The sequence below is a fragment of the Gobio gobio genome (assembly GCF_949357685.1).
Source record: "Gobio gobio genome assembly, chromosome: 21".
In the NCBI taxonomy this organism is placed as follows: Eukaryota; Metazoa; Chordata; class Actinopteri; order Cypriniformes; family Gobionidae; genus Gobio; species Gobio gobio.
In genome coordinates this window covers 25,930,572-25,956,656 of record NC_137117.1, presented here as the reverse complement: position 1 = coordinate 25,956,656, position 26,085 = coordinate 25,930,572, and the positions used below count along the sequence as shown (strand labels likewise).

At 39.2% G+C, this 26,085-nt stretch overlaps 2 protein-coding genes across 4 annotated transcripts in view; one reads left to right on the top strand and one right to left on the bottom strand.

Moving 5' to 3' along the window:
- Nucleotides 1-26,085, top strand: part of rap1gapa (RAP1 GTPase activating protein a) — a 154,109-nt gene that overhangs the window by 127,444 nt on the left and 580 nt on the right. The window lies entirely within an intron of this gene.
- Nucleotides 1,199-25,159, bottom strand: spsb1 (splA/ryanodine receptor domain and SOCS box containing 1). The gene is made up of 3 exons (XM_079803472.1): nt 24,928-25,159; nt 9,095-9,976; nt 1,199-2,783 (listed from the first exon to the last, which is right to left on the bottom strand). The coding sequence occupies exons 2-3, from the start codon at nt 9,786-9,788 to the stop codon at nt 2,656-2,658; spliced, it is 822 nt and encodes a 273-aa protein (XP_079659598.1). The 5' UTR covers nt 9,789-9,976; nt 24,928-25,159; the 3' UTR covers nt 1,199-2,655.

Here is a 26,085-nt window from a genome sequence, read left to right as displayed (position 1 = left end):
GAGATAGCTTGTTTGTATTGTGACTATCATTGAATTCAATTTCAGCCTACCCTCTGGTGTTTAAGTGCACTATTTACAAAAAATGTCCATTCAATCAAGACAAACCTGATTTTGTGTGAAATGTTATCCATTTGAACATTTTATGCTGTGCTAAAAGCAAGCAAAATCAAGTTCTCCTTAAAACATTAAAATACACAGTCTTTCACTTCTGAAAAGAGTCATCCTGCAACTTCACAGATTTTCATTCAATCAAATGCTCCCTAGAATGAGAATATCCTGCCCTAATGCCATTCACAATAAGCAAATCATGATTCATGGCTGTAAAATCAAAATGCGAATTTAACTTTCAAAAAAATCGAATACGTCCCACCCAAACCATTCCCGTTTCAACCGAAAAAAATTATAAATATAAGTAAACAAGCAAACAATTAATAAGCAAATAATTCTTTTTTTAAAGTGATAGTTCACCAAAAAAATTAAAATGACCATTTATTTCAAATGATTTACTCAGCCTCAAGCCATGGTGTAGATGACATTCTTCTTTCAGACAAATAACAAAGTTACATGTATATTTTTAATGTCCTGGCTCTTCCAAATATTATAAAATGGCTGCTCAATTTGAAGCCCAAAAAAAAAAAAAAACTTCATCCATCCATAATAAATGTACTCCACACAGCTCCAGGGTGTTAATAAACATGTTATAAAGTAAAATATCTAACTTCTGGCGGACCACCTTCCTTATTCTACTTACGGAAAAAAGCGTAACTAGTGCGACGATGACGTTGGACATAGCGCAAGCACTTTGAACTGCGAGAGGACACTTCTTCATTCGTAAGTTGAATACTGAAGGCTGTGTACCGGAAGCTATACATTTTTACTTTATAAAGTTTTAAATGTGGATATTTCTTACCCAAACCCATCAAGTCACTTTAGAAGGCCTTTATTACCCCCCGGAGCCGTGTGGAGTACGTTTATTATGGATGGATGCACTTTTTAGGGGTGCCATTCACTGGATTGGCCAGGACATATTTAATATAACTCAGATTGTATTCGTCTGAAAGAAGAATGTCATATACACTTAGGATGGCTTTGAGGGCACGCAAATTATGGGGTCATTTTAATTTTTGGGTTAACTATCCCTTTAACTAATGAACAAACCAATTTCATGGGGTTTAAGAGCATAAAAACCACAAAGAAAACAGATGTCAATAATAAACTTTATTAGATAGTTACCAATATTATCTACATCACTGAATACAAAGAGAATGGTGGTCTGCAGGCAGAAAGGGTTTAAAAACAGGGAAATTAAACTATCCCCCTCATGCTTAGCAAAATGGCTGCCAAACATGAACTACATTTACACATCTAAAAGACTAGAATGGGGAGAAAAAGAAAAAAAAACAAATGACAATAATTGGCAATCTTACCTTCTCTGCATCAAGATTTTAAAATAACAGAGCAAAGAAACATACACATTTGCCTGTGTGCCGCTTTTAACATTAAATCATAGACAAGGCACCACACAGCAGTGTCACTATTCATCCCTGCTTTTCTCAAATCATCAACAGGTTAAAAACAAACACTCCTCAAGAATAAAACTTGCAAACAGTAATTGTGGGATGGGTGTTCACAGGTTTTAGGGGCCATTACAGGAAGCAAGCTATACAACCGCTTATTGATTAATGTATGCTACATAGTTTCACAGTGACGCTATCTTTAATTTAATATAAAAAGGATTTAAATCATGGCTTTCTCTTAATATACCAGTATCATGAGCCAGGCACTTCAGATATTGCAGTGTTGAGAGGTGAGGGACTTTGAGTGATAAAAAAAAGCTAGCATAACGCACTAGCTGTGGTTGTTTCCATGAATGCTAGCCATCCCCACCCCCCCACAGACAGACGTCAAAGACTTTTTCCAGGCCAGACGGTCAGGCTTACAGCTAAAACCAGGCTATTTTTAACCTGCCAAGAGCAAGCAGGAGACGACATTGCCTTCCCTTGAGTGTGTCATCAACTTGCTGACCTGTTAACCGTGGCCACCGATCGGAAGTTGACTCAGCTACATTATTACACTGACCGCAAGGGGAAGGACAATTGAAAAACATATAAAAATGTCAATATCAACATAAAAACTTGCTGGTTGTTAGGCTTAAAGGTCTTGAGAAGGTAATGTATTTTGCATTGCCTGAAAAGAGTCACTATATGGACCCTCAAATTAATGACAGGATACAAGAAAGATGCCAACATCTCATTGTAAAAAGAAAAAAAGAGGAAGGAAAAAAGAATGGAGTAAAAAAAAAAAAATTATAAAAGGAAAAGGCCTTGACAAACAGCTGAAGTTTCACCAAGCCATGATTAGAGAGGAGGGTTCTTGTTTTCATATCTGCCACAGGATTCCGGCGAAAGCATTCGGGTGGATTTCCAGTATAGGAGCGAAACGAGATGACGCCACACTTGATCCTTATTACATCAAGCGTGAGATACCCTTGGTCTGATTTGTAAAAAATATTGTTGGTACCATACCCAGTGACCGAGAATGGCACCAAAACAAAGATGTAATGAAACAGGCATGAGTTGCCAGACAGAAGATTAATCCCAGAGAGAAACAGAGGCGGTTGCTATGCCTTGACTGGTTGAAAAGGCACTATTATCATCATTGGTAGAGCAAGTAGTTCTTAAGGGAGGCAGGTAAGGGCAGTCCATGGATTTCACTCAGTCGTTCTCTCCCCAACGCAACCCGTACCGAGCGCCTACAGAGGTCCATTAATGGCAGAGGTTCAGCTAGAGGGAGATAGAGATAGAAATTCATTAGCAACAATCACTCACAAATACTTTGTAAACTTGTAAATCTGGATGTAGGCTGCCCTTCCCAGTAAGACCATGATGGGGTTGTGTGTCAGTGTCAGACAGGGTGTTTTACATCACATGTTCTGACATCCTCATTTACACGCATAACAAACATGGTACAGTACAAACCTAAAACCTTGCGCAAATATTAGGAGTGCCATGAGTCTGTTGTGGATGGCCGTATGAGGAGCTAATATGCATGCTTATTCTTAGTAGAGAGCATGTGGTAATGTGATAAATAAAAGAACACCAAGATTTTGTTGGATCTCGGAAATCGATTTTTAAAATCAAATAAAAGAGTAACATTAGACATTTATATTGCTACTTTTTGAAAGCCCTCAAACAATAGTTTGAGATGTGGTGGAAATTATCTTGTGAGAATGTATGGCTTTTATTAATTATAATATAATATGTAAAATAATCTGAGATGCATGCACACAATTCGTAGACAAATTCTACTAATGGATGTGTTCTAAATGTCTAGGCTACATGGTCAAAATGCCAAAAGTTGCAGAAATATTCATGGATTTATGGTTATTGATTAACCTTAGCTTACAAAAGTAATTAATCAGCGGAAGTTGAGCTAATAAAAGACAGGGATTTAACTCTTTTACAATTATAGAGAGAAGAAATTGTGCATATAAAAAATAAGGGTGTATAAAATAATAAAAACCATACAGTGTGCACCTGGCTTAAAGTATTACATGTTTCCCCACAGGTCCCCTTTAGTCCAGCCATATAACAACTACAAGTACTTTGGATTTTAGAATGGTTTTTCCACACAGCACCACCTGCACGGATGTTGAGATTACTTCATAAAGCGCACACTTTTGCAAACGAGACACTGGGGAAACCAAACAGTGATGTAAGGGATAAATAACAGCGCAATTATACCTCTGTTGACTACAAGCATGACGAGGAATGCATTAAAGGCACTGACACAAGACAGATACAAAAGGAAGCCAAGGCCTTGGAGTCAAAGGCTGAGTAATACTCTGGCTACTCTTCTCACACAGAGACGGGAGGAGAAGTCTCCAAAAATGGGAACACCTGTGTCCTGAACTGATATGACAATACTTCCCAAAGTCAGGCCATCATTAAATGTTGCTACACATGGCTCACTCAGGAAAGACATTAAAGAGTCATTCCACCATCTGATGGCATGCAAAACATCAAGGTGATAAAACATGTATTCCATTGAAAAGGCCATCATTAGTTTCCACTGAGAGTAAGGTGGGTTACAGCTGTCCCAAGAAGCCCAGACATGAGTAAGTCTGGTCCTCACCTGCATCCTTTCATTATATTACCACAGAATGATAACATCACAAGAATGCCCTCCAAAACTGACTCATTACAGCATGCTGGGTTGAGGAAATGAGTCAGATGATTTGCAGAAACTACAAGCAAAAACAGCAGAAATTTTAAAGCAATATTGAGAAGAAATTATGCTAGCTAGTTCTCATTTGTATGAATGACTAATTTTTAAAACCCTTGACCTTTTCCACTATCAGAAAAAATATAAATAATAGTGATGCACCGATAAAAATTCTGGGCCGAAACCGAAAATTTAGGATGCACTTGGCCAAAAACCAAAAGATTCAAAGATATTTGATATTTTATTTTATATCAATAGAATAATCAAACTTTTATTAAGTTACATAAATCTTGAAGAATATGATTTGGTATTATTATTTATATTTATTGTTAAAAATATTTTAGGTTTTATGTTCCAAATAATTTTTTTTACAGTTGTGCAAAAAAAGATCCACAATTATCTGAATAACTGCACACAAAAGGACGGCCGAAATTTCAGTGCACCCCTAATAAATAAAACCATATATCAGTCAAACTTACAAAATGGCTGATATCAAATACTGATATCTAGAGTAGGAGTTTCAAACTAATATTGACTGCCATTGCAAGGCAAACTATTCCTAAAATAAAAAGGCAGCCATGCATGTATAAAGACTCATTTTACTCTGCAAGTAAAATATTAAGTGTGATAAGACAACATGTTCCCAAAGTTAAATAACTGGCTTTGATGCCATTGCACTAAGGCCACAGTGAAATTTATTTGCATCAAATACACATTGTGTAAATATTCTCTCTAAAATTCAGATTGCCATAAATGGATACAAAACTTACATTTTTTAAAATAGGTTTACACAAAAAGCATTTTTTTTTATCATTTATTTATGTTAAATCGATGACGTAACTAGAATAAAATTAGATAAAGAAAAAATTTCTCGTTTTCCACAAGCACTCAAGCACTCAATTTGAAAACCCCTGATCTAGACAACAGTTTGGCTGATATGAAGAACATTTTAAATGGCCAATGTGACATTTCTGAATTTAAAAGAAGTTTCTTACACACATTACAGGAACCTTTTCATGGTCTGAATCCAAAAATCACCACCTATACCCGCAAACAGGGCATTATTTTTTGTGGACGTTATTGAATGCACTAATTTTAACCCACATTGACCTGCAATAATGGGTGTACAGCCGATGTACATTCAACAACTGTCCGAATTCACTCACTCCTTCAAGTGAACTGTATTAGTGGACTAACGCAGGGAATAGTGATTGAGAGTTTAGGAGCCAATTTCGGATTCAGTCATAGTTCCAAGAACTAAATGGCGGAAGTACCTGCTTTTTGGTGTGTTTGCGCCACAGTAACTGGGAACGATTTTAGTTCTAGGAACTCCTTTTGGGGGAACTAAATTAACTCCTACTTCAAGGTAGGGTCTAATGCTGCGTTCACACCAAACGCGAATTGAGCGTCTGGCGCGAGTGATTTCAATGTTAAGTCAATGGAAAGGCGCGTTGACGCGCGTCTGGAGGTCCCGCGGCGCGGGAGGCGCGTTACGCGCGGCGCGAAGGACGCGAATCCGCCTCATTCGCGCGTCCAGTTCGCGCGAATGGCGCGAATTGGACGCGAATTGGGCGTCTTGCGCGATACGCGCGTTACACGCGAATGGTGCTTTTGTGCATTCACGCGTTTGAAGCGAATTCGCGTCTGACGCCCGAGTTGAAAAATTTGAACTTTGGCGTCAATTCGCGCCGCGTTAACCAATCAGGAGCCTGCTCGCTGCTGTCACGTGGTAAAGTGACGTGTATGAGAAACCCTGCATAAATTAAAAACAGTACTATTGTGTCACAAAATGTAGTTTTAAGACGTTTTCAGGTGGGAATGTAGTTGTTTAAAGCTCAAATCTGTGGTTTATTTATAAAGAGAGCGCCTATTTAAAAAAAATAATCTTGTGTTTTTGGAGTTGTGAGATCCAGGCTATCACCGGGCAATCACTGCTCATAACCCCAGCGAAGGCAGCCTTTCCTCGGCCAGTCTTTCTGGCGTCTGCCGCTGGCTCTGATGTCCTGTAGTGGTTCGTCTTGTGTGGATCTAACGGGCGATCTTTGCTCTCATAAATATATAATTTGTTGTTTGCCAAATCGTTTTGACTGAGGGCAAAGAGAAGTTTCATAACTTTATATTTTAAGGATATTTAAATATACATGTACTGAAGATGATGTAGGAGTTGCCTGGACCACATTTGTGTGGCTATTAATGCTTAATATATATGTTTAATGAAAATGAAAAGAGGCAGAGTGGTGTTTTATGACATATTTCTCCTGGAGTGCCTTGAACGCGCGTCAATTTCGCTTCCAGCGCTCGATTTCTACGCGCATCCAATTCTCTGCTGACGCGCGAATGCATTCAAAATGTACGCGCGTGAAACTAGACGCGGTAGACGCGATTTTGACGCTCAATTCGCGTTTGGTGTGAACGCAGCATAAGGCCCCGAACAGACAGATTGTGTTTTTCAGGCGCACTGCCTTTTTTTGGTTGACGTTTTTTAATTTAGAAAAAAAGTTTGCTGCGGTTTTTTTATGTTGCTGGCAACCTCCGAATCAGCTGTCCTGTCGGTCTAATCAAGCGAACAGTCACTACAACGGAAGGCCCACCTCTCCATTCATTCGATTGGACTAGGAACAGAAAAGCGCTGACATCATTCACGTTTTTTTCACAGAGTTGATTGAACAGACAGTTAAATCAGAGTTATATTAAAAAAAGTCCTGGCTAATCCAAGCTTTATAATGGCAGTGACTGTTTCTGTTTTTGAAGACCATGAAAAAAAATGCATCTGTCCGTCAAATAACGTGCTCCACACGGCTCTGGGGTGTTAATAAAGGCCTTCTGAAGCAAATTGATGAGTTTGTGTAAGAAAAATATCCATATTTAAAACTTTATAAAAGTAAAGTTTCAGCCGATCGCCTTCCATGGAAAAGTGTTGAAAGTGCCTTCTCGCAATTCAAGATTTAGTTTAGATCCTAGTTTTAAATATGGTTATTTTTCCTTACACAAACGCATCGATTCACTTCAGAAAGCCTTTACACCAGCACCCGCCGCTAGGGCTGGGTTTCGATTCAAATTTCAAGAATCGATTCGATTCCGATTCTCAAGATCTTGAATCGATTATCATTATTCGATTCGATCCGATCTTCGAGATTTAGATAAGTGTTTTTTAAGAAAGCATTTTTTTCCAGCTGTTACCTGAATTACAGGACTGTAGTTATGCAGCATATTGATACTATTATTATAGACATTCAACTGCAAATTAATGGAGGATGGTTGCAAAGAACAATCCCCCTTCCAGAGTGTTGATACAACTGCTTTCACAAACTTGCACTGGTGTAGACGACAGAGGACGCAGAGGTATATCAGCAGCAGTAGACCAATTATTTAGACGCGAACCTGATATATTATTAAAAATGACATTAAGAATTGACATTAAGATCGCAAAGGTAAAGGAGGCGCTAAGCGTCACGTTAAAGTTTTGCGCAATAACATCCAGGGAATCACCAACCCGCCATCCGTAGTCTGGCTCACCGCGGCGGTGTCAAGCGCATCTCCGGTCTGATCTACGAGGAGACCCGCGGAGTGTTGAAGGTGTTCCTGGAGAACGTGATCCGCGATGCCGTGACCTACACCGAGCACGCCAAGAGAAAGACCGTCATGGATGTTGTGTACGCGCTGAAGCGGCAGGGACGCACCCTGTACAGCTTCGGAGGATAAACGCCTGAAATCAAGAGAAACCACAATCTGCCAGATCGCAGCTTTTAACGTTTCTGGAGTTTTCAAAGATGCCATGTTCGTTGTTTTAATGTCCTTCCACCTCGCGCGAATGCGTGAATTCAATGACGCGGCAAATTAAAATTCACGGGGAAAATGTAAGCCTATTATTAAATCGATCCTCTGAGTTACGGATCGATCTTTAGAAATTAATATGAAAATCGATTCAGAATTGGTGAATCGATTTTCTCAACACAGCCCTACCCGCCGCCATTAAAAAAAAGAAGGAAAAAAAAAGCTGTGTGTACACAGTTTATAGCCTATACATTTACTCCACAAAATAACTCTGCGAACATGGAAAACGGTGTCAAAAGGACCCCTCAACATTTACACCAAGGAGAAAATCCAACTTTGAGGGGACCATGGGAAACATGATTATGTATTTCTGCTTAGCTAGCAACATTGCACATCAACCACACGGCAAGAGCTAATACTTTCATATACTGTCTACTTCAGTCTTATGTCACATCACTTCAGAGTTACTACTGGCGGTGCAAATGCAACCAGGAAAACAACCCTAGGGAAACATTAGTTCTCTGGGAACGACCCTGGTGGCTAGTTCCTATAACTAAGTTCCCAGAACTACCCAGAGCGAAAGAGAACATCAACTAAACACCCCCCATTTACTCACACTATAAAAACAATATATTATAAAAGTAAGTGCGTTTTAGCCATTGAGAAGCCTGTGAAGACTTCTGTCAAACAGGTATAGTCTCACAATCTCAATTAATCCACCCAAAAGTTTTCATTAAGAAAAAGCTCAATTTTGATTCTTTATAATAATGGAGAATGTCCGTTTAAATGTTCCTCAGGCAGCAGTGGAATATGCTCAATACATAAGGAAAGAACAGAGCAAAGTGGCCAGTTTAATGATTAGCTTCCAGGACGTGTGCGAGATAATGAATGACGTCAGTCTTTATCAGGTAAACGGAGCTGGCTTCATATAATTAATGGATGAGAATCAAATCCTCCCATAGACACACTAGCTCCAGCCACTTTCAATGTTTAACAAACCAGAGTCAACCTTGTTATTCAAGAGACGATTGGAGGAGCCATGCAAAATAGATAACATGGATAACAGATTCACACAAGCAGAAAGGGTGATACTTACGATCAAGTCCATTGATGTACCGGATTCTGATTTCACAGTGTCCCCACACAGCACTCACTACAGGGTATAGCTTTCTTCCTTTGAGTCCTCTGAAAGCAACCCCTAAATATTGTCCGTCGACAATAAAACTTAAAGTCCCCTCATCCATGTCCAGGACCACCAAAAATGAGTCTGGGACGATAAAGGTCTCATCTGGCTCAAGAAAAGCTGGATACGTCCTACTGGGCTGGTTCTTGCCATCATGATAGAGTTTGTTACGTCCCAGGTCCCAGCCCCAGGACTCGCTATTGTTTCCTACAAGTGCAGTGTATCCTACAGAATGCAGCGGGGCTTCACCCGTCGCCACACCAACAACGGCATGGGTTCCCCGCTGGCGCATGGCCCAGCTGATCTCCCACACATGCAGTCCCCGTGTGTATCCCACTCTGCCCCGGATAGCATCTGTACTCTGCGCTACAGGGTGCCGGTGAAATATGAGTTTATTCTCCTCTTTAACAAAGATGTTAAGCGACCGGTCATCGTTGTTCCACGAGTGCTGCACTTGGACATCCTGCGAGGCTGATGGCATGTCTAACAACATATCCAGGCGGGAAGGCTTGGTGTAATCTAGGGCCTGCAGCTCTAGCTTGAGAGGCCGAAACGCCGGGTCCCGCATATCCACAGTCTTTATGCCTCCCGGAACCTTCTGCCCCATGCTCTGGGTGGTCTTATTAGCAAGTTACTCCCCCTCTTGTCACAAAACGAAGCAAATAACAGAGAAAGAGGGCAGTCAGGGTCCACTCCTTCACCTATGCCCCTCCACCAATAAGTAGGCCAAGGCCACTGTTTTTATGGCAGTGGTTGCTGGGAAACCAGGTCAAAGCAGCTGCTAGTTACGCTCACCTGGGAAGATTAAAAGGGAGATAAAGGAACAGTTAAATGACTGCAATAATCAAATTTTTTACTGTTGCCTTTTTCTCATAATATATTTACTACTAACAACAACAGTACTATCATCATGTTTCTACTACTACAGTTATAAATTACTGTGTTTAACTAATAATAAATGACAGCGTGGTAAAGAAAATATTGGATGACCAGTATCAGTATAGTTTTATTTAATGCCATGTCAGCATCTGTGGCTATCTACATATATACAAAAATCTAAACAAATCAACAAAAATCAAGAAGAAAAACCCCAGCAATTAATATTATACAAGATTTTTAACTAACGTGATAATTCGAAAACCTTTTCTGGTAAAATCTTACTAAATACATCCTTAAGTGAGCTTACTTCATAAAAATTATCTACACTTGCATTAAAAAGAGGGACAGGACAGTCCAATAAAATATGCTTAAATGGAGGGGGGTCTTGCAAAACAAAGTTTATTGGATGACCTGAAATTTTCTATTAAATTTAGTCAAGACTGAGGCATTACTTATTGGACCAATAACCTGTACACAGAAACTCTTAGAATAAGATTTGCATCTATTCTAGACAGATGTACAGTTACTTAATTCTTTATAGTAAAAGTTATATTAGTTATATAGTTATTGTAACTTTTCTAAGTCTACTAGGCCTTTTGAAAATCATATTACAAAAACAACCTTCCACCTCAGAAACAAATCGCTAAGCTATGGAGCATGCTATCCGTTTCTGATGCAGAAAAGCTAGTTCATGGATTCATGACCTCTAAACTAGATTGCTGTAATGCATTACTAGCTGCCTGGTTGTCCAGCATCTTAAATAAAGCTACAATTAGTCCAAAATGCAGCTGCTAGAGTTCTTACCAGGTCAAGAAAACATGACCATATAACACCAATTTTATAATTTCTATGCTGGTTACTTATTAAGTTCCGTATTGATTACAAAGTATTGCTACTGACCTACAAGACCCTAAATGGTTCAGCTCCTGTGTATTTAACCGATCTTCTATCGCCCTACAATCCATCACGCTTTTTAAGGTCACAAAACTCTGGACTTCTGGTAGTTAGTACCTATTATCTTCTCTTCTAGGAACCCCACTAAAGGAGGAAGAGCAAGCCATTTCCTCATTTGGCTCCTAAACTCTGGAATAGCCTTCCTAATAATGTTCGGCGCTCAGACACACTAGCCCAGTTTAAAGGGGCTATATGCAACTTTTTCCCCAAAATAAACGTAACAATAGCCTTTTTATTTTACCATTTATGACTCAAACATCTCCTGATGAGCATACTGACACCTTGTCCGCTCACAGTGGGTGCACCTATAAGCCTGTATCCTATTTTTCCTATTTTCTGGCGGGTCGTCTTTTCCCGCGCTGTCTGCGGATGTGACGTCACCACCGCTGCGAGAGCGAGCAGAAAATGAGAGCAGTTCTGTTTTTTGGCCACAGGTGTCAGTCGCGAGTTTAAATTTCAGAAAAACGCATATAGCCCCTTTAAATCTAGATTAAACACACATTTCTTTAGCAAAGTATTCACAATGCATCTCATTACCCAGTACTCCGGCAGTAATATCTGATTAAATGCACATGATTATCTTTTACCGGAAATGTTATGAACAGCAGCTACGCCAATATTCCCTTTGCTTATCCGTTTCTACTAGAGATCACGCCAGCTACAATTTAGATCCAGCCTTTCATGAAGATTTCAGATGACCCAACACCTGTAAAGAGATTACGCCAACCCCTGCCAGGACTTCAGATTAGAGCTGCAACTAACGATTATTTTTTCTGCCGACTAATCTAACGATTATTTTTTCGATTAGTCGACTAATCTAACGATTATTTTTTCCAGATTAATCTTATTATTCTTTTTTACTGATTATTGTATTTCAAAGAGGGTAGTGAATTTGTATATTATTTTAACATGAAATCAATGAATGATGACAATATTAATTGTATTTAAGGAAGGGTAGTGTACATAGTATGCCATTTTATAATGAAATATGAACACAAGAAGCTTTTTAAACATAATATATAATGATACTATTCATCATAAAATGTATACAGAGTAGGCCTAATTAGGAAAAGTTGTTTACTATAGTAGTTGAGTATGATTTACTTATTGATTTGTCTCAATAGTAAACGAAAATGCACTTGTATTTATCTGCAAAAGGTTCACATACAGGAGCTTTCAGCATAGTTTTAATGTATAACTAGTCGTCTATTTTGAAGATACATGTGCATAAACAACGACTAAAGCTGCCAGAAGTTTTTGCCCAAACTTCAAAGACACATTTAAATGATTAAAGCTAGAGGCATATCTTAACTTTAATGTTACTTTAATCATGCAAACTACCTATATACAGCATGTTATTATGCATATGTGTATGGGACAGAGGGGAACCGGGTCGCATTAACAGGAGATATATGCAGCCCATAATAAATAAAAGCACGAGACGTACTGGGGTCGGAGAAGAACACTGGAAAATGTGACCGTCTGTTGCAATACACGCGTGGCGCGTTCAGCTGCGCGAGAGAACACTGGCAGCAGGGTTGCCAGGTTTACACAACAAAACCCACTCATTCGTTACTCAAAACTAGCCCAAAACAAGCCCAATCGCGTTTCGGGGAGGTTCTCTGGTAAACATCGCGTTCGGGGGGTTAAATATGTGTGTTTTTTTGCTTCAACCCACGGACATGAGACACAGCCCACGGCAACAGTGTAGAAGTAGCCCAATTCCGAGGGAAAAAAAGCGGACTTGGCAACACTGACTGGCAGTGTGAAAGCTCCCGCTCTCCACGCGCACAGCTTCTGCTCTGCCACCGCGTGCAGTGTGAAACCGGCGTTACAGAGCGAACAAAGCAGTTTTATTCGGCTTCTGTTTAAAGTACTCCCACACTTTTGAATGTCGCGGTCTGGCTTTATATGATAAATGATCATTTTCACTATGCCCGGGAGCAGAAGCTGCCATTATTCTAGATCTTCTGTTCCATTCTAGAACGTAAATAATGTGCCGCCGACGCATTTCACGCACGTCGTTGCAGCCCTACTTCAGATGACGGCAACTCTGAAGCAACATATAATTAATCAATATTTTCTATATATTGTGATCATTATGATTATAACTTGTAACAACTACTTTAATTGGATCCTTGTTTCTGCCTAAACTAATACATGTTAGCCAACTGCATGATTTGCATTATCGTCGAACCGCACATTTCTGGACATATGGACATTAAATGGACAGTCACTTCTGAACAATTAGTCTACACTGACAGAAAAATGTACTGGTAATTCTGTCAGAACATTATGCAGAAAATTTACAGAAATTTCCGTTAACCCTAAAACAGTTAAACACTTTTTTCTAAACAGCAGAAAATTCCTACCGTAAATAATGTCCTATTTTTTTATGGACACTTTTTACAGGCAAGTTATAATTTAGAAACATACATTTTCTGTAAAGCTGCTTTGAAACGATGTGTATTGTAAAAAGCGCTATACAAATAAATGTTAATTGAATTACTAAGTTTATTAAACTACTACACATCATGAAATTAGGCCATGAAATGTGTATATGCATCATGTATGCGTTATACAAGCAGATATTTTGTAATAAAACAATATTGAACTAAAGTTACATATTTGTTAAGATTTTAATGAGAAAACACCCCCTTGATTATGCCCATGTTTAAGACACTTCAGCCAAAAAAAATCTCCTCTCCTCTACAAACTCAGACAAGAGTGGACCGTTAATAGCACAATAACTTTATAATTCTGTCAGTTGCATGCTCAATGCCTCACTTGTTACAATATGGTTTATTGGTCCAAGGCACTTTTCAGAGTCCTATTACATCGCATGACATGCAGTGGAGAAATAAGTCTCTAGCTTTACCACAACCAACCCGTTCCTGTTGACGCTTCACACAATGACCTTTAAAAATAAAGGGATATAAGGGAGAGGTAAAAGACAGGCTATTTCCTCTTTTAAGCTTGTTTGGTCTGAAGATAACAGGAAGAGCGATAAAAAGTCTGGCTTGAAGAATATATAATACAGAGCCGAAATGTTTTCAATGAAAACGGCAAATTCAGGCCAGCAATATTCCACCCGACAGGGTCAGTGGCAAAAGAGGCTAGTAGGAGGGGGGGGGGGGAATTCATTAGACATGCTTAGAAACTAGACATACCAGTGCCGTGTGTGAAATCCCCACCCGATGTCCTGGTTTCTAACGCAATTCCTGCCCTCCTAAAATTACATCACTGTTAAATCTGATATTCAACCATAAGGACCGTCTACTGCAAAAAAAAAAAACCTTTATGACTTATGTCCACAAAAAAAAAAAAAAAAAAAGTCACATGTTCTTCCCGTACAGTGCTTATTGAAAACAGCATTTCATAATGAGCTGCTGAAGGGCCCCGAGGGTAATTGAATTGTAGACAAGAGTTCATTGAGGAGCATCTTGGTCCCTTCTCTGATACAAGTAAACAACCTTTTAAATGGGTCACGCCTCTCTGCCGCAGGCCTACCCAAGGCAGAGGAACACCAAAAAGTGGGTGGCAAGTTTGTGAATGCCAAACAATACAGTCTTCAATGGCTGTCCAACCTTTAGAAAGTAGGAAACATGTTAATTTGCACACTCTATGCAGGGAGCAATTAAGCTCTGTGGCAAAGCACCAACACACACAGACAACAGCCTTTTACAGATCTGTTAGAACCCAGTGACCATTTTAAATGAGATATCGCATTATTGCATGAAACACAGGGGCGAGGTAATGTCATCCGGCAGGATCGTCTCCACTCATTGCATGGTGTTTTAAATGAGGCTGCTTGGCATGTCAGGTGACAACCTGACTGTTTTTAATTGGTTGACATTTTTTGGGTGGTTATGAGCAGGGACTTTGCAGGTGGTTTGCCGACCCCTTCTGTGTAGAGCTGATTGAAATGCGTGATGGGGGTTGTGGTGGATTTGTTGGGCCTGGGGAACAGTGGAGGCTTTTGTCTTAACCACATTTAATACTTATGCAAAACTGGGCTTTCCTAGACTTCTACTTCCCAACCTTGCACCTACTTGTATGCAAATATGTACCTCTAACTTGAATTTCGCTACATGTCACTTTAGTTCAATCTTGAACATTTTGTACCATTTTATTGAGAAAACACCTCATGGATTATCTTGATTTGGCCTGCGTTTAACACACATCAGCCAAATAAATCTACCACCCTATACAAACTCAGACAACCGCTGACTTAATAGCAAAGCAACTATTATTCTGTCAGTTGATTGCTCAAATGACGGCCTTGTGAGCATGTCAACCAGTGGAGATTTAGCTTACAAGCTAAATCATCAGGGGCATTTTTCACTTCTCAAAAGGTGCAGCATGTTTCTGGAAGATGACAGACACGACTCTGAAACGGGGACATTATTTTCGACAGGTTTTAATCACGAAACTGAGGCATCTGGCAGGCAGCTGTGAGTGAGGGGCAAAGCAGGAACGAGAAAGTAGATGACGACAAATCATGGTGTCAACCCAAATGTCACACAGATGCTCTATTCAGACAGTGGGCAGACAGGGTGAAAATGGCAGACAAATGGCACTTTAACGCTGCTTGATTAAAGTAGTATGAAGACTTCTCACCTGAGATAATAACTAAACCCTAGAAGACATTCAAATGAAAATCATCCTTAAATTATTCTCACATACATTGTTTCTTTTTTTGGGGGGGGGGGGGGGGGGGCATAAACACTGAAGTCTCAACTGCAGAAATAATGTTGCGAAATTGTTTTAAATATCAAGCAATGTTGGAGCGGAGACACAGTGGGTAGCACATTGTTCATGACATACAAGGAGCCGTTGTGCTCATGGGGACCTGGGTTAGAGTTCAATTTGGGTCATGTCCCGAACCCAGTATCACTCTCTCTCTCCTTCCACTTTCCTGTCAATTCTCAACTATTGCTAAAAATGCATTTGGGGTTTTATAATTGCTGACATGACATTTATTAAGAACTCAAAATAAGTTTTCAAAAGACAAATGTCAATAAACCAACAAAACGAAAAATGATCAACAGTGAGAATAAGTTTGAGGAATATGAAGGTCTGATTTGTATTGAAAGAGATCAGGGCGTTTTTATATGACACTCCCTTCATGAACACAGACTCACCCTGGGTTAAAGCAATCACATTGTTCAATTGTTCAACCGGGCTCTGTTGGTCTGACAGCTGTCTATGCAGCAGTTATGAAAGAACAGGAGCACTCTTAACCAGCGCTCACCCACTAGACAAGTTCAACAGCTCTAGGCAGAGCCACAACAGGTGCCATCATTATAGTGCTGAACCATTTCATGAGCAGAAAATGACAACACCCCTCACAGATATATACACCATCCATACTGCAATCTGATAAGAATCTTCTGAACGTTGCTAAAATTCGCAGACACACTGTGGAGTGGAGAACAAATTGGAGATGTGGAGAACAAATTTGGGTGGTGCCACTTCTGCCATGATGGTAGGGGAAATACTCTTGTTTTTAAATGGTCCTGTGTTCCCCAACTAAAAAACAACCTAGGCGTTTCTCAATGTCAAGGAAGGATCCTCGGAAGCCAGAATTCCGAGGATGCTACGTCAGACGTCCGTCGAAGGACTGTTCCAATGTCGAGGATCCTCGGAATTTCAACCAAGGTCTGAGTCCTTCGTTCGAAAAATATGCCATATACAGGAAAGGATGCATACGAGTAGACTTCGCGCACTTAGCGTTCTCAAATCACCCACAATCCTATGCGCGCAGCTTTGCTATCTTGTTCAAAAAATACAAATTATCGGACGTTGGCAGAGTCGGATCGTTAACAGGGCAATATGCTTTCAAGTGTAAGTATTTACGTTACCAAACATTAGTTATAACCGTAGTAAATATAAGTAAAGTTTAACTTGTAAATGCCAGTACAAATTACAACCGTATACAAATGACGTTATTGATGGCTAACGGACCTTTTCACTGACGTAATGAGGCTGACGCGCACTTGCTAGCCTGTTCCATTTGCCTGTTCTCCGAATGCTTAAGAGGAGCCTCGCCTCGCCTCTGAAGGAAGTGACTTGGAAGGATCAGTCCTGCAGAGGAAGGATCCTTGACATTGAGAAACACCTCCTGTCTCTATTTTGGAAATGAGTAACAATTGAAACTGAAAGACTGAATATTATACAAATGAACTGCATAAATATGGCCTATTATTTTTAGATTTTTAGAACCCAGCAGCCACCTTAAAGAGGAAGTTTAACCAAAAATTGTCATAATTTACCCTCATGTCATTACAAAACTGTATGACCGTTCTTCTGTGGAAAACAAAAGATGACATTTCGAAAAACATCTTATTGCATTTATACGACGGCATTTCCGTTAACCGATGTAACTTTTTCCTCTTGCGAGAAGTCATTCCAAAAATAATGGCAACGGATGTTGGTAGGTTAACGTATATCCCAGCCACCGCACAAGCCATTATTGTTTTAAATCGAAGGAGACATAGGTGTGTGAAAAGGCAAAGAAAGTACCCTTTACTTGGGAGCAGCCACATACGAGATGTTTCTCTCCTATCTGCTTCAAGGTCTAGATAAATTGTGGCATTTCTTTGTTGAGAAGAATCCAGTATCCCTGTAATTATTTCGTCTTTTATGAGTTTAATAAAGCAGGGATCGAAATTAACTTTACTTTTCAAAAGTTCAGAGCACCAGCAAAACTTTAGGAGCACCACAACTAAAATGTTTATATATTATATTGTATAATGTTTAAATGTGGGAGTATGCATGTCATGTGCAAGTAAATCGGCCATTCAAATGTCAGAATATTTTTTTTTTTTTAAAGTTGCTTGTCTGGAAAAATCCTGAGGCAATATTCTTATCAGTGTTCTATCAGTTCATTTAAATTGTATCTTTCAAAAATCTATCATATTTAAATCCGCATTATGTCTACTGTCCAAAAATACAGTATTTTCAATTTGCATAATTTGAAGGGACACGGCTACTTTATGGGCCAAAACAGCTGAAACAAAATATTGTGTGTCATTCAAAGTTTGGATACAAATTAAAGTGTCCATCCAACTGGATAAACTCGCATTACAGGTAAAATGATGCTCTTCACACAGCCTGTCCTGCACTTGACTATGCAAGAACAGGGAAATACTGTACATTAAACCAAGCCAGGAAGCAAAAACAGAATCGGAGACATCTCATACCACTTTGAGAAGAGCATCCCTACTCTGGTAGCACCACCACTCACAAAATTAAATCATTCATGATTTACATTCTTCCAAATATGACTTCCCCATGCATGCGTCACTGACCTTCACAGACCTAAACAAAGAGACAAAACTATACTTCAAACTAAACCTAAAAATAGATTCACAACAGCTCACTCAGCATGCTTTAGTTTACAGTAATGGCTGCATGTCAAGACCTGCTAAATTGTCAGCCCAACGAGTTATTTAACCAAATTAGCGCAGTTACGCAAGCAAATTAAATGCTCAGTGTAACAAAGCCAACAGAACAACAGATCAGAGTTCACAAAGAATCTCAATGATCTTCATTTATCAGAGTAGTGGGAGCCTATTAGCACAGGATATGACTTGATGAGTGGCAGATACCCAATTTTACAGAGGAAAAAGTAACAGAAAAACAGCTGTTGTCGAGTGATAGCGCTAAATGCACATGATCATTGTATTAAAAGGTGAGTTAAAGATACTAAAATGCATGCAATGTACACTTATTTATGTGTGTATTCTTGATGTGGGGTTTATGATTTATGGTTAGTTTAATGATTATGAACACAAGGTTAACCATGGAAAACCAAATATATACAAATGTATTACATTATATACCATCAATTAAACTAAAGCATGTAGGAGACCTATGTATAATTATAAACTAAAGTCACTATGACTTATCTATTTCTAAAGTAAGCTACAGTACATGTAGGATAAATATGTTATGCGACAACTCTCTAATGCGGTGTAATACGTCAGACTCAGTGTCCGATTTCCTTGCTTCATTTCATTCTCTCCTTGCTTTAGTTGCTTATATAGTGCACTCAACTGCCACGCACTATATAGGGATTAGAGAATCAGTAAACAAGTGAGCGATTTTGAACACCGCATCAGAGTCGACACCGAGAGGTGAATCCTGTGCTGGAGTCAACCCCAACTCTGGGGCTATTCAGAGTCGACTCCCCATCACGATCTATGCCTGCACCAACAACATAGTCAGCATTACTGATGCCTGAAAAAGTGATAATGAATGAACTTGCTATGTTGCTGAATGTTTAAAGCACAGGGCAAAATGACAGCAATAGATGAAACAAAAGTTGAACTATTGTAATGTGTGTGAAGTGTTATTTTCTTTAATATTATATAATACTTCTATTCAACAAGGCCACATTAAATCAATAAAAAAAACAGTACAAGACATATATCATGTTTACAAGACTTCCATTTAAAATAAATGCTGTTCTTCTGAACTTTTCAAAGAATCCTGAAAAAAAAACGTTTAAACAAAAAAAAAGAAAAATTAAGCAGCACAACAGTTTTCAAATTTGATAATCAAAATGTTTCTTGAGCACCAAATCAGAAAATCAGAATTATTTTTTAAGTAGTGTTTCTCGAGTAGTGATGCTGAAAATTCAGCTTTCCAATCACAGAAATAAATTACATTTTAAAATAAAATATTAAATTAGAAATCAGTCATTTTAAATTGTAAGGTACCATAACAGAACCTTAAAGGGTTAGTTCACCCAAAAATGAAAATTCTGTCATTAATTACTCACCCTCATGTCGTTGGACACCCGTAAGACTCCGTTCATATTCGGAACACAAATGAAGATATTTTAGTTGAAAGCTGATGGCTGAGAAAGGCTTCACACAGGCCTCCATTGGCATTCAGTACATTGACACTTCCAAGATCCATGAAAGGCACTTAAAACGTCGTTACAAAGTCTCTCACCACAGTGGCTCTACAATAATCATACAATGCGACGACAATAGTTTTTGTGCGCAAAAAAAAAAATCAAAATAACACCTTTATCCAACTTGTTCTCGACTTCCGTGTGTGCCTCCACGACGCATGCGCGAGAATATGACGTAGCGCCGGTGTTCGGGAATCGATGAAATACACACTTAAGCCCCATTTTGAGCACTACGCCGAGACCTAAAGCACGATCAATGTAGAATCCAACAGCTTAGACACGCGCGTCTTCCTCTGCTCGTAAACAAATCGCTTCTGGGTCATATGTCCGAACGCCGGATCTGCGTCATATTCTCGCGCATGCGTCGTGGAGGCATACACGGAAGTCGAGAACAAGTTGGATAAAGGTGTTATTTTGATTTTTTTTTGCGCACAAAAACTATTGTCGTCGCATTGTATGATTATTGTAGAGCCACTGTGGTGAGATAGACTTTGTAACGACGTTTTAAGTGCCTTTCATGGATCTTGGAAGTGTCAATGTACTGAATGCCAATGGAGGCCTGTGTGAAGCCTTTCTCAGCCATCAGCTTTCAACCAAAATATCTTCATTTGTGTTCCGAATATGAACGGAGGTCTTACGGGTGTCCAACGACATGAGGGTGAGTAATTAATGACAGAATTTTCATTTTTGGGTGAACTAACCCTTTAAGTTACTTTTATAAAGATTCTTCTCGAAAACCATGCATGTGCTTTAAAGCATTACATTAACCTCAAGAACTTTTTAATTTCCAAAATAAACAAGAACGCCACACACAACAATGGTTCTTGATAAGCAAGCACCTGAGAACCACAAAATAACCATCTCTTAATTAAAAATATAGGCCATTCCATGTTAATGTAAACTCAACCCAGACAAGCACCCTTAGTGAAGGGGATAGTGAGCATGAGAAAATAAACATTACAAAATGCGTATTGCTGTAATCCAGGTCAGTTCAGTAGGACGTCCTCTACAGCAGAGACTCAGAGGAGTTACCTGTTACACAGACCAACAACATCTGTGTTCAGTCGGGAGCATTTAGTACAGACACAGTTAACACCCTCCTGAGATGAGAAATCAGTCCTACCATTCTTGCAAGCACGAAGGAAAGATTAATCTGCCTTGAATACATCAACCAACCACACAGTAATCTGACATTAAATAGGGCATCAAACACTGATCTGATGTCGCTGTGGGTTGTCTCAGAACTCATTGATGAGAAACCCCTTCCAACATAAGTTAGCATGAACCACAGTTTCCGCCAAACTATAGTTACTAAACTAAAGTTCAAGTTGCAACAATAAAACTGGTAACTTCATGTGTAATGAACACTTCATGTATAATGTTTCAAACTATTTTTGCATTACAATCCTCCGAATGCACACACTAGAAGATTCATCTGGACCGCGAGACCACACCTGTCGATTGTAGTAACATTTTCACAGTGAGACGAGATCTCAGACTCGCAAGATCAAACGTGACTCGAGTTGTGTTTTACGTGAAGAAAAACAAAGGAAAAAAAAAAACTACGAGTGATATTTCTCAATACTCCACTTTTGTGACATGTTTGTGGCTGCCAATTTCCAGCTATTGGAGCACGCAACATCAAGGTTGGTGAAACTTGCTTGTTCTTATTGACTATCATGGGCATCATGTCAGAGGCAGCCATAAATCAAGAGTCATAAATATCAAACATGTTTGATATTTACGATTTGGGATTGTGCGGGTAGGGAGCAGTAAAATAATTGTAATGACACCACACAATTGAGGATTTTTTGGAGAAAAAGTCAACCACTAAATCATTGGGAGTTGTAAATCAGGCCCAAAATCAGGATTAAAATCTTCAAGTGTGTGGCCAGCCTTAGGGGTCATTTACATGACAGCATTTTCAACTAAAAACCTATGCATTTTGTCCGTTCAATTAAAAGACAATGGCACTTAGGGGCATGAAAACGCAAACTTTTGAAAATGGGTTTCAAATACCCCTTTTCCACCGAGGCAGTGCTGGTGCTGGTTCGGAGCCAGAGCCTAGTTTCAAATCGGTTGTTTGTCTTTCCACACTCAAAGCACCAGCTCTGAACCAGGAAAAGTTGTTCTTAAGTAGCACCAAAACATTGCTGGTCCAGAAGTAAGAACCGCTTGCGTCAGGGGCTGGGGGCGGGGTTACCGTGACCAACAAGAACAACACAAACTTGTGACCGCCATTTTTGAAATAGCAGCTAATGGAGCTAATAGCTGCTGCTCGATTGTAATCTCCGTCTATACAAATTACGGCGAACTGCACGAATGCGTTGGATTCGCTGTGTTTTGATCCAATGTAGGATTGTAAAGCCATGTGCATCAATAGTAACGCAACGTTCGCCATTGTTGATGGAAGGCTTGTTCGATATGCATCGATGCTGTGCAGACCGATCGCCGCATGACAACGAGTACAGCGAGAGCATACGACTCCTTATGCTTTTGAATCGCTCATGCAGTATTTTGATATCACATGCTTGATCGTCTGCACAGCGCCGATGCATCTCAAACGAGCCTGATGTGTTTGTGTTTCCCGCTGCTTCGCTAGAGTTGCTGAGAAATATGACATATACAGTGACGTAATGCCGCATTCCAGGCAACCCGTAACCCGTGTTTTTCTAACCTTCTACCCGTGAAAGTGCACTGGAATGGCAGTCAAACCCATGACTTCCCACCCGTGAACTTGTACATTAAAAAACAAATAAGGTATTGCTCTAACGTTATTTATCCGCAAATGTTATGCATTATCAGCAGCTTTTCTAGCATTGACTAGTTTTCAGGCCATTGAGTGCAAGAAGAAATGAATACCAAATACATTTCCAAATATACAAATAACGTAAAATAGAGGTAGCCAATAACAACTCTTGCCTTATGCGCTGTTTTTTCCTCCTCTGATTCCCTCAAATAAACAAGGAGTAAGCACCTTTGGCGATAGAAATGATTGTAAATGAGCATAAGCCCCGTACGGTTCGCCATTCTTTGTTTACATCTAGCTACCGCTCAGGCAGTTTGGCGTGACTTTGCCTGGAATGCTACAAAGTCGTGAGTCGTGGTTTGAAGTCGTAACTTTTGGGCTCAAAAACCTGCCTGGAAAGCAGCATATGACCTGGCTCTGTGGTGGCTCTCTAGCATGTGGAAAGGCAAACCAGTTCTTAGAAGGCTCATCAGTCGAACCAACTCTGAACTAGCACCTGGTTCATTCTGGTGGAAAAGGGGTAAAAGTGCAGTTTTTTGAAAACTGCCCCATTATCATCCCTGTGTAAACTACAAATTTCTCACAATTTGTGAAAACGGTGGTGACATGACATCCTGTGCATGCGTGTTCAGTCTAGGCTATAGCAGGTGTCTCCAACCCTGCTCCTGGAGAGCTACTTCCTGCAGACTTTAGTTCCAACACACCTGCCTGTAATTCTCATGTAACCCTGAACACCTTGATTAGCTGCATCAGGTGTGTTTGATTAGTGTTGGAGCTAAACTCTGCTGGACGGTAGGAGCAGGGTTGGGAACCATGTAGTTCTCTTTACAGTGACAGTGCCAACTACAGGCCAGACATGCATAATACAGCGTTTCAAGTCATTTTCGTGGATCCGTGTGAACGGGGATCATTGACAAAGTTGTCATCTCTATGTGAAAAACGCAAAGGAAAAAATTACTACATCATTGACGTAAAAGTAGCCTACTCCACAAAAACATGAATTTGTCATGCATATTTACGTGTTTTGTCTATAGGTGCCAGGTGTTTCTTGACTAAATGACATTGCCAACTACTGGCCTGGCATGCATTAACAGCGTTTTAGTCGTTTTCGCAGACCCGTGAGAACAGGCCAAAGCAATTTACTTCTCGCCAAGCAAAACAGATCAAAGGCCGGATTAGAATTAAATTTGACTGGAGCGGAGCTCTCTAATTCCACTAATTCCGTAAATAATTCCACTCCGGGTTTTCAAGTTTCTCGCTTCCTGGCGAGAGAAACCAGCTCGGAGAGATCCTGGCGCGAGTGAAAACAACGCTCGCGTTCAAAGGCCCACTCCCTGCAGGTAAATAGATACACGCGATTCCGCGTCTATTCACGAAAAAACACACTGACTTTAACAAAAAAAAAAAAAAAAAGGAAAAATGCCTTCAAACACTTTTCCCTCAAAAAAGGAAAAAAAAAGTCGATAGACTATTACACAAACCAAATATTAGCACACTTGGAACACCAAACAAAGACTTAGAGAAACGGGCCTGATTGTTAATATAGTTAGTATAGAATTATAAATAAACGATGATATTGTTTTTGATTTAGTAGTAAATAAGTAACTTACAGATAGCCTCACACTATAATGCCTCCACACCAATGCTCTAGGTCTTTAAGACCTTAAAACGAAAGTAAAGCTTCTCCAGCATTGTCTACTTTAGGCCAAACATCTTTAAGGACGTGGAGTAAAACTTTAAACGGCTGCAGTTTAGCACAATTATCATGTAAATACAAACTAATGAATGCATTGAGCTTCACTAGTAATGCGACTACCTGGCCTTTTGCAGAGAGGTTAAGTATGGCCAATGAACAAAATAACCAGACACACAAATATCTTAATGCTGCCAAACTTATCTTGGGTAGGAAACTATTACGCGTAACGTTAGATACACGAGGCGTCTTTGTTGATTAAAAATAATATTTTAGACTCATTACAAACGCAGGAAGCAGTTGTTGTTGTTGTTTAAGTGCATACTAATGTATTATTTACACAGACGCATTAGGAAAGGTGCCACAAACTAGCGCGTTTATATCGCATTTCACGTTTTATATATCTTCGGCTTGTTGAATGAGCACATCGACTGGATGTTTGCTTTCGAAAAGATTGGGGAAAACGCGAGTGTATGCATGTGAACACACACAGCAAAGACAAAAGACAGGCAAATGTTTCAAATCGGAAGAATTTCAGACCGTACCTGCAACGGATCCACACCGGGAAATAAACCATAGGCGAAGGAGTGGAGCAAGTATGTTGCTTTCAGTCGGTATTCCCGTGGAAATCCATGACTATACCTCCTCTCTGTCTTCTTTAGCATAGGCTTGTATTGGGTGAAATGATGGCTGCTACAGCGACAGAAACATCTCTCCAGTCACGTGGTCAAATAGCTCCCAGCTGCTGCTGAACGTCCCTCCCAATTGAGCTGAGCTGTTGTTGTTTAGCTCATTTCCCCTGATAAACCCTGCTAATTGTGGACTACATAATAATGGCATAATCACTATGTGTGTGCATGCCAGATATACATGTATGCGCTAGTACTCTCGTCCTGTTATTTAATTTAGCTAGTCCTAATAGTTAGCAAAGCAAAGCAAATATCTTTATTTGTGAACCACAATCATTTAGTTCACTTTGTGTTTTATTACCTTGGCATATCTTTTTCTTTAAAGGGAAAATGGCCAAAATTCCACTAAAAGTTTACGATAAAATGCGCCATATATTTAAGATGTTGGTATGCATTGTAGCAACTTCCTGGTTTGTTTATTTTCTCACATTTGATATATTTCATATTTTTAATATTTCTTCATGTGTAAGTTTTTTATTTAACTAATGTCTTGTGCATAAATAACAATATTTTAGGTAACAGGTTTATTAATTTGATATATTTATAAAACATGGATCATTTATTTAAATTAGTTCAATTTAATAATTTGACAAATGGATGCTACACTGGTTGCTCTATATATAGATAGAGCATATTATATACATATAGATATATACATATTATAAATGTATTTGTTCATCTCAAATTGGATACATTTCATAATATAATTTTCTAGGGATTTATATTTAGTTATTTTATTAATATAAGTAATATAAACATTATGCATTCATATATAGATATTACATTTATTTAAAAATAATTTATTTAAATAAATTCGACTGAATACCACATAAATGGATGCTATACTGTTTGCTTTATGTAGTTACAGAAAATATGCTTTATGAAGGTAAAAAAAAAGTTTTGTTTTTGTTTTTCCATGGGTTAATATTGCCTTTTAGTTTTAAAAAAAACTTCTTTTAGAGTTTATTTCTTTCATTTCTGTTTATATTTCTGACATTTATTTATTGTGATAGG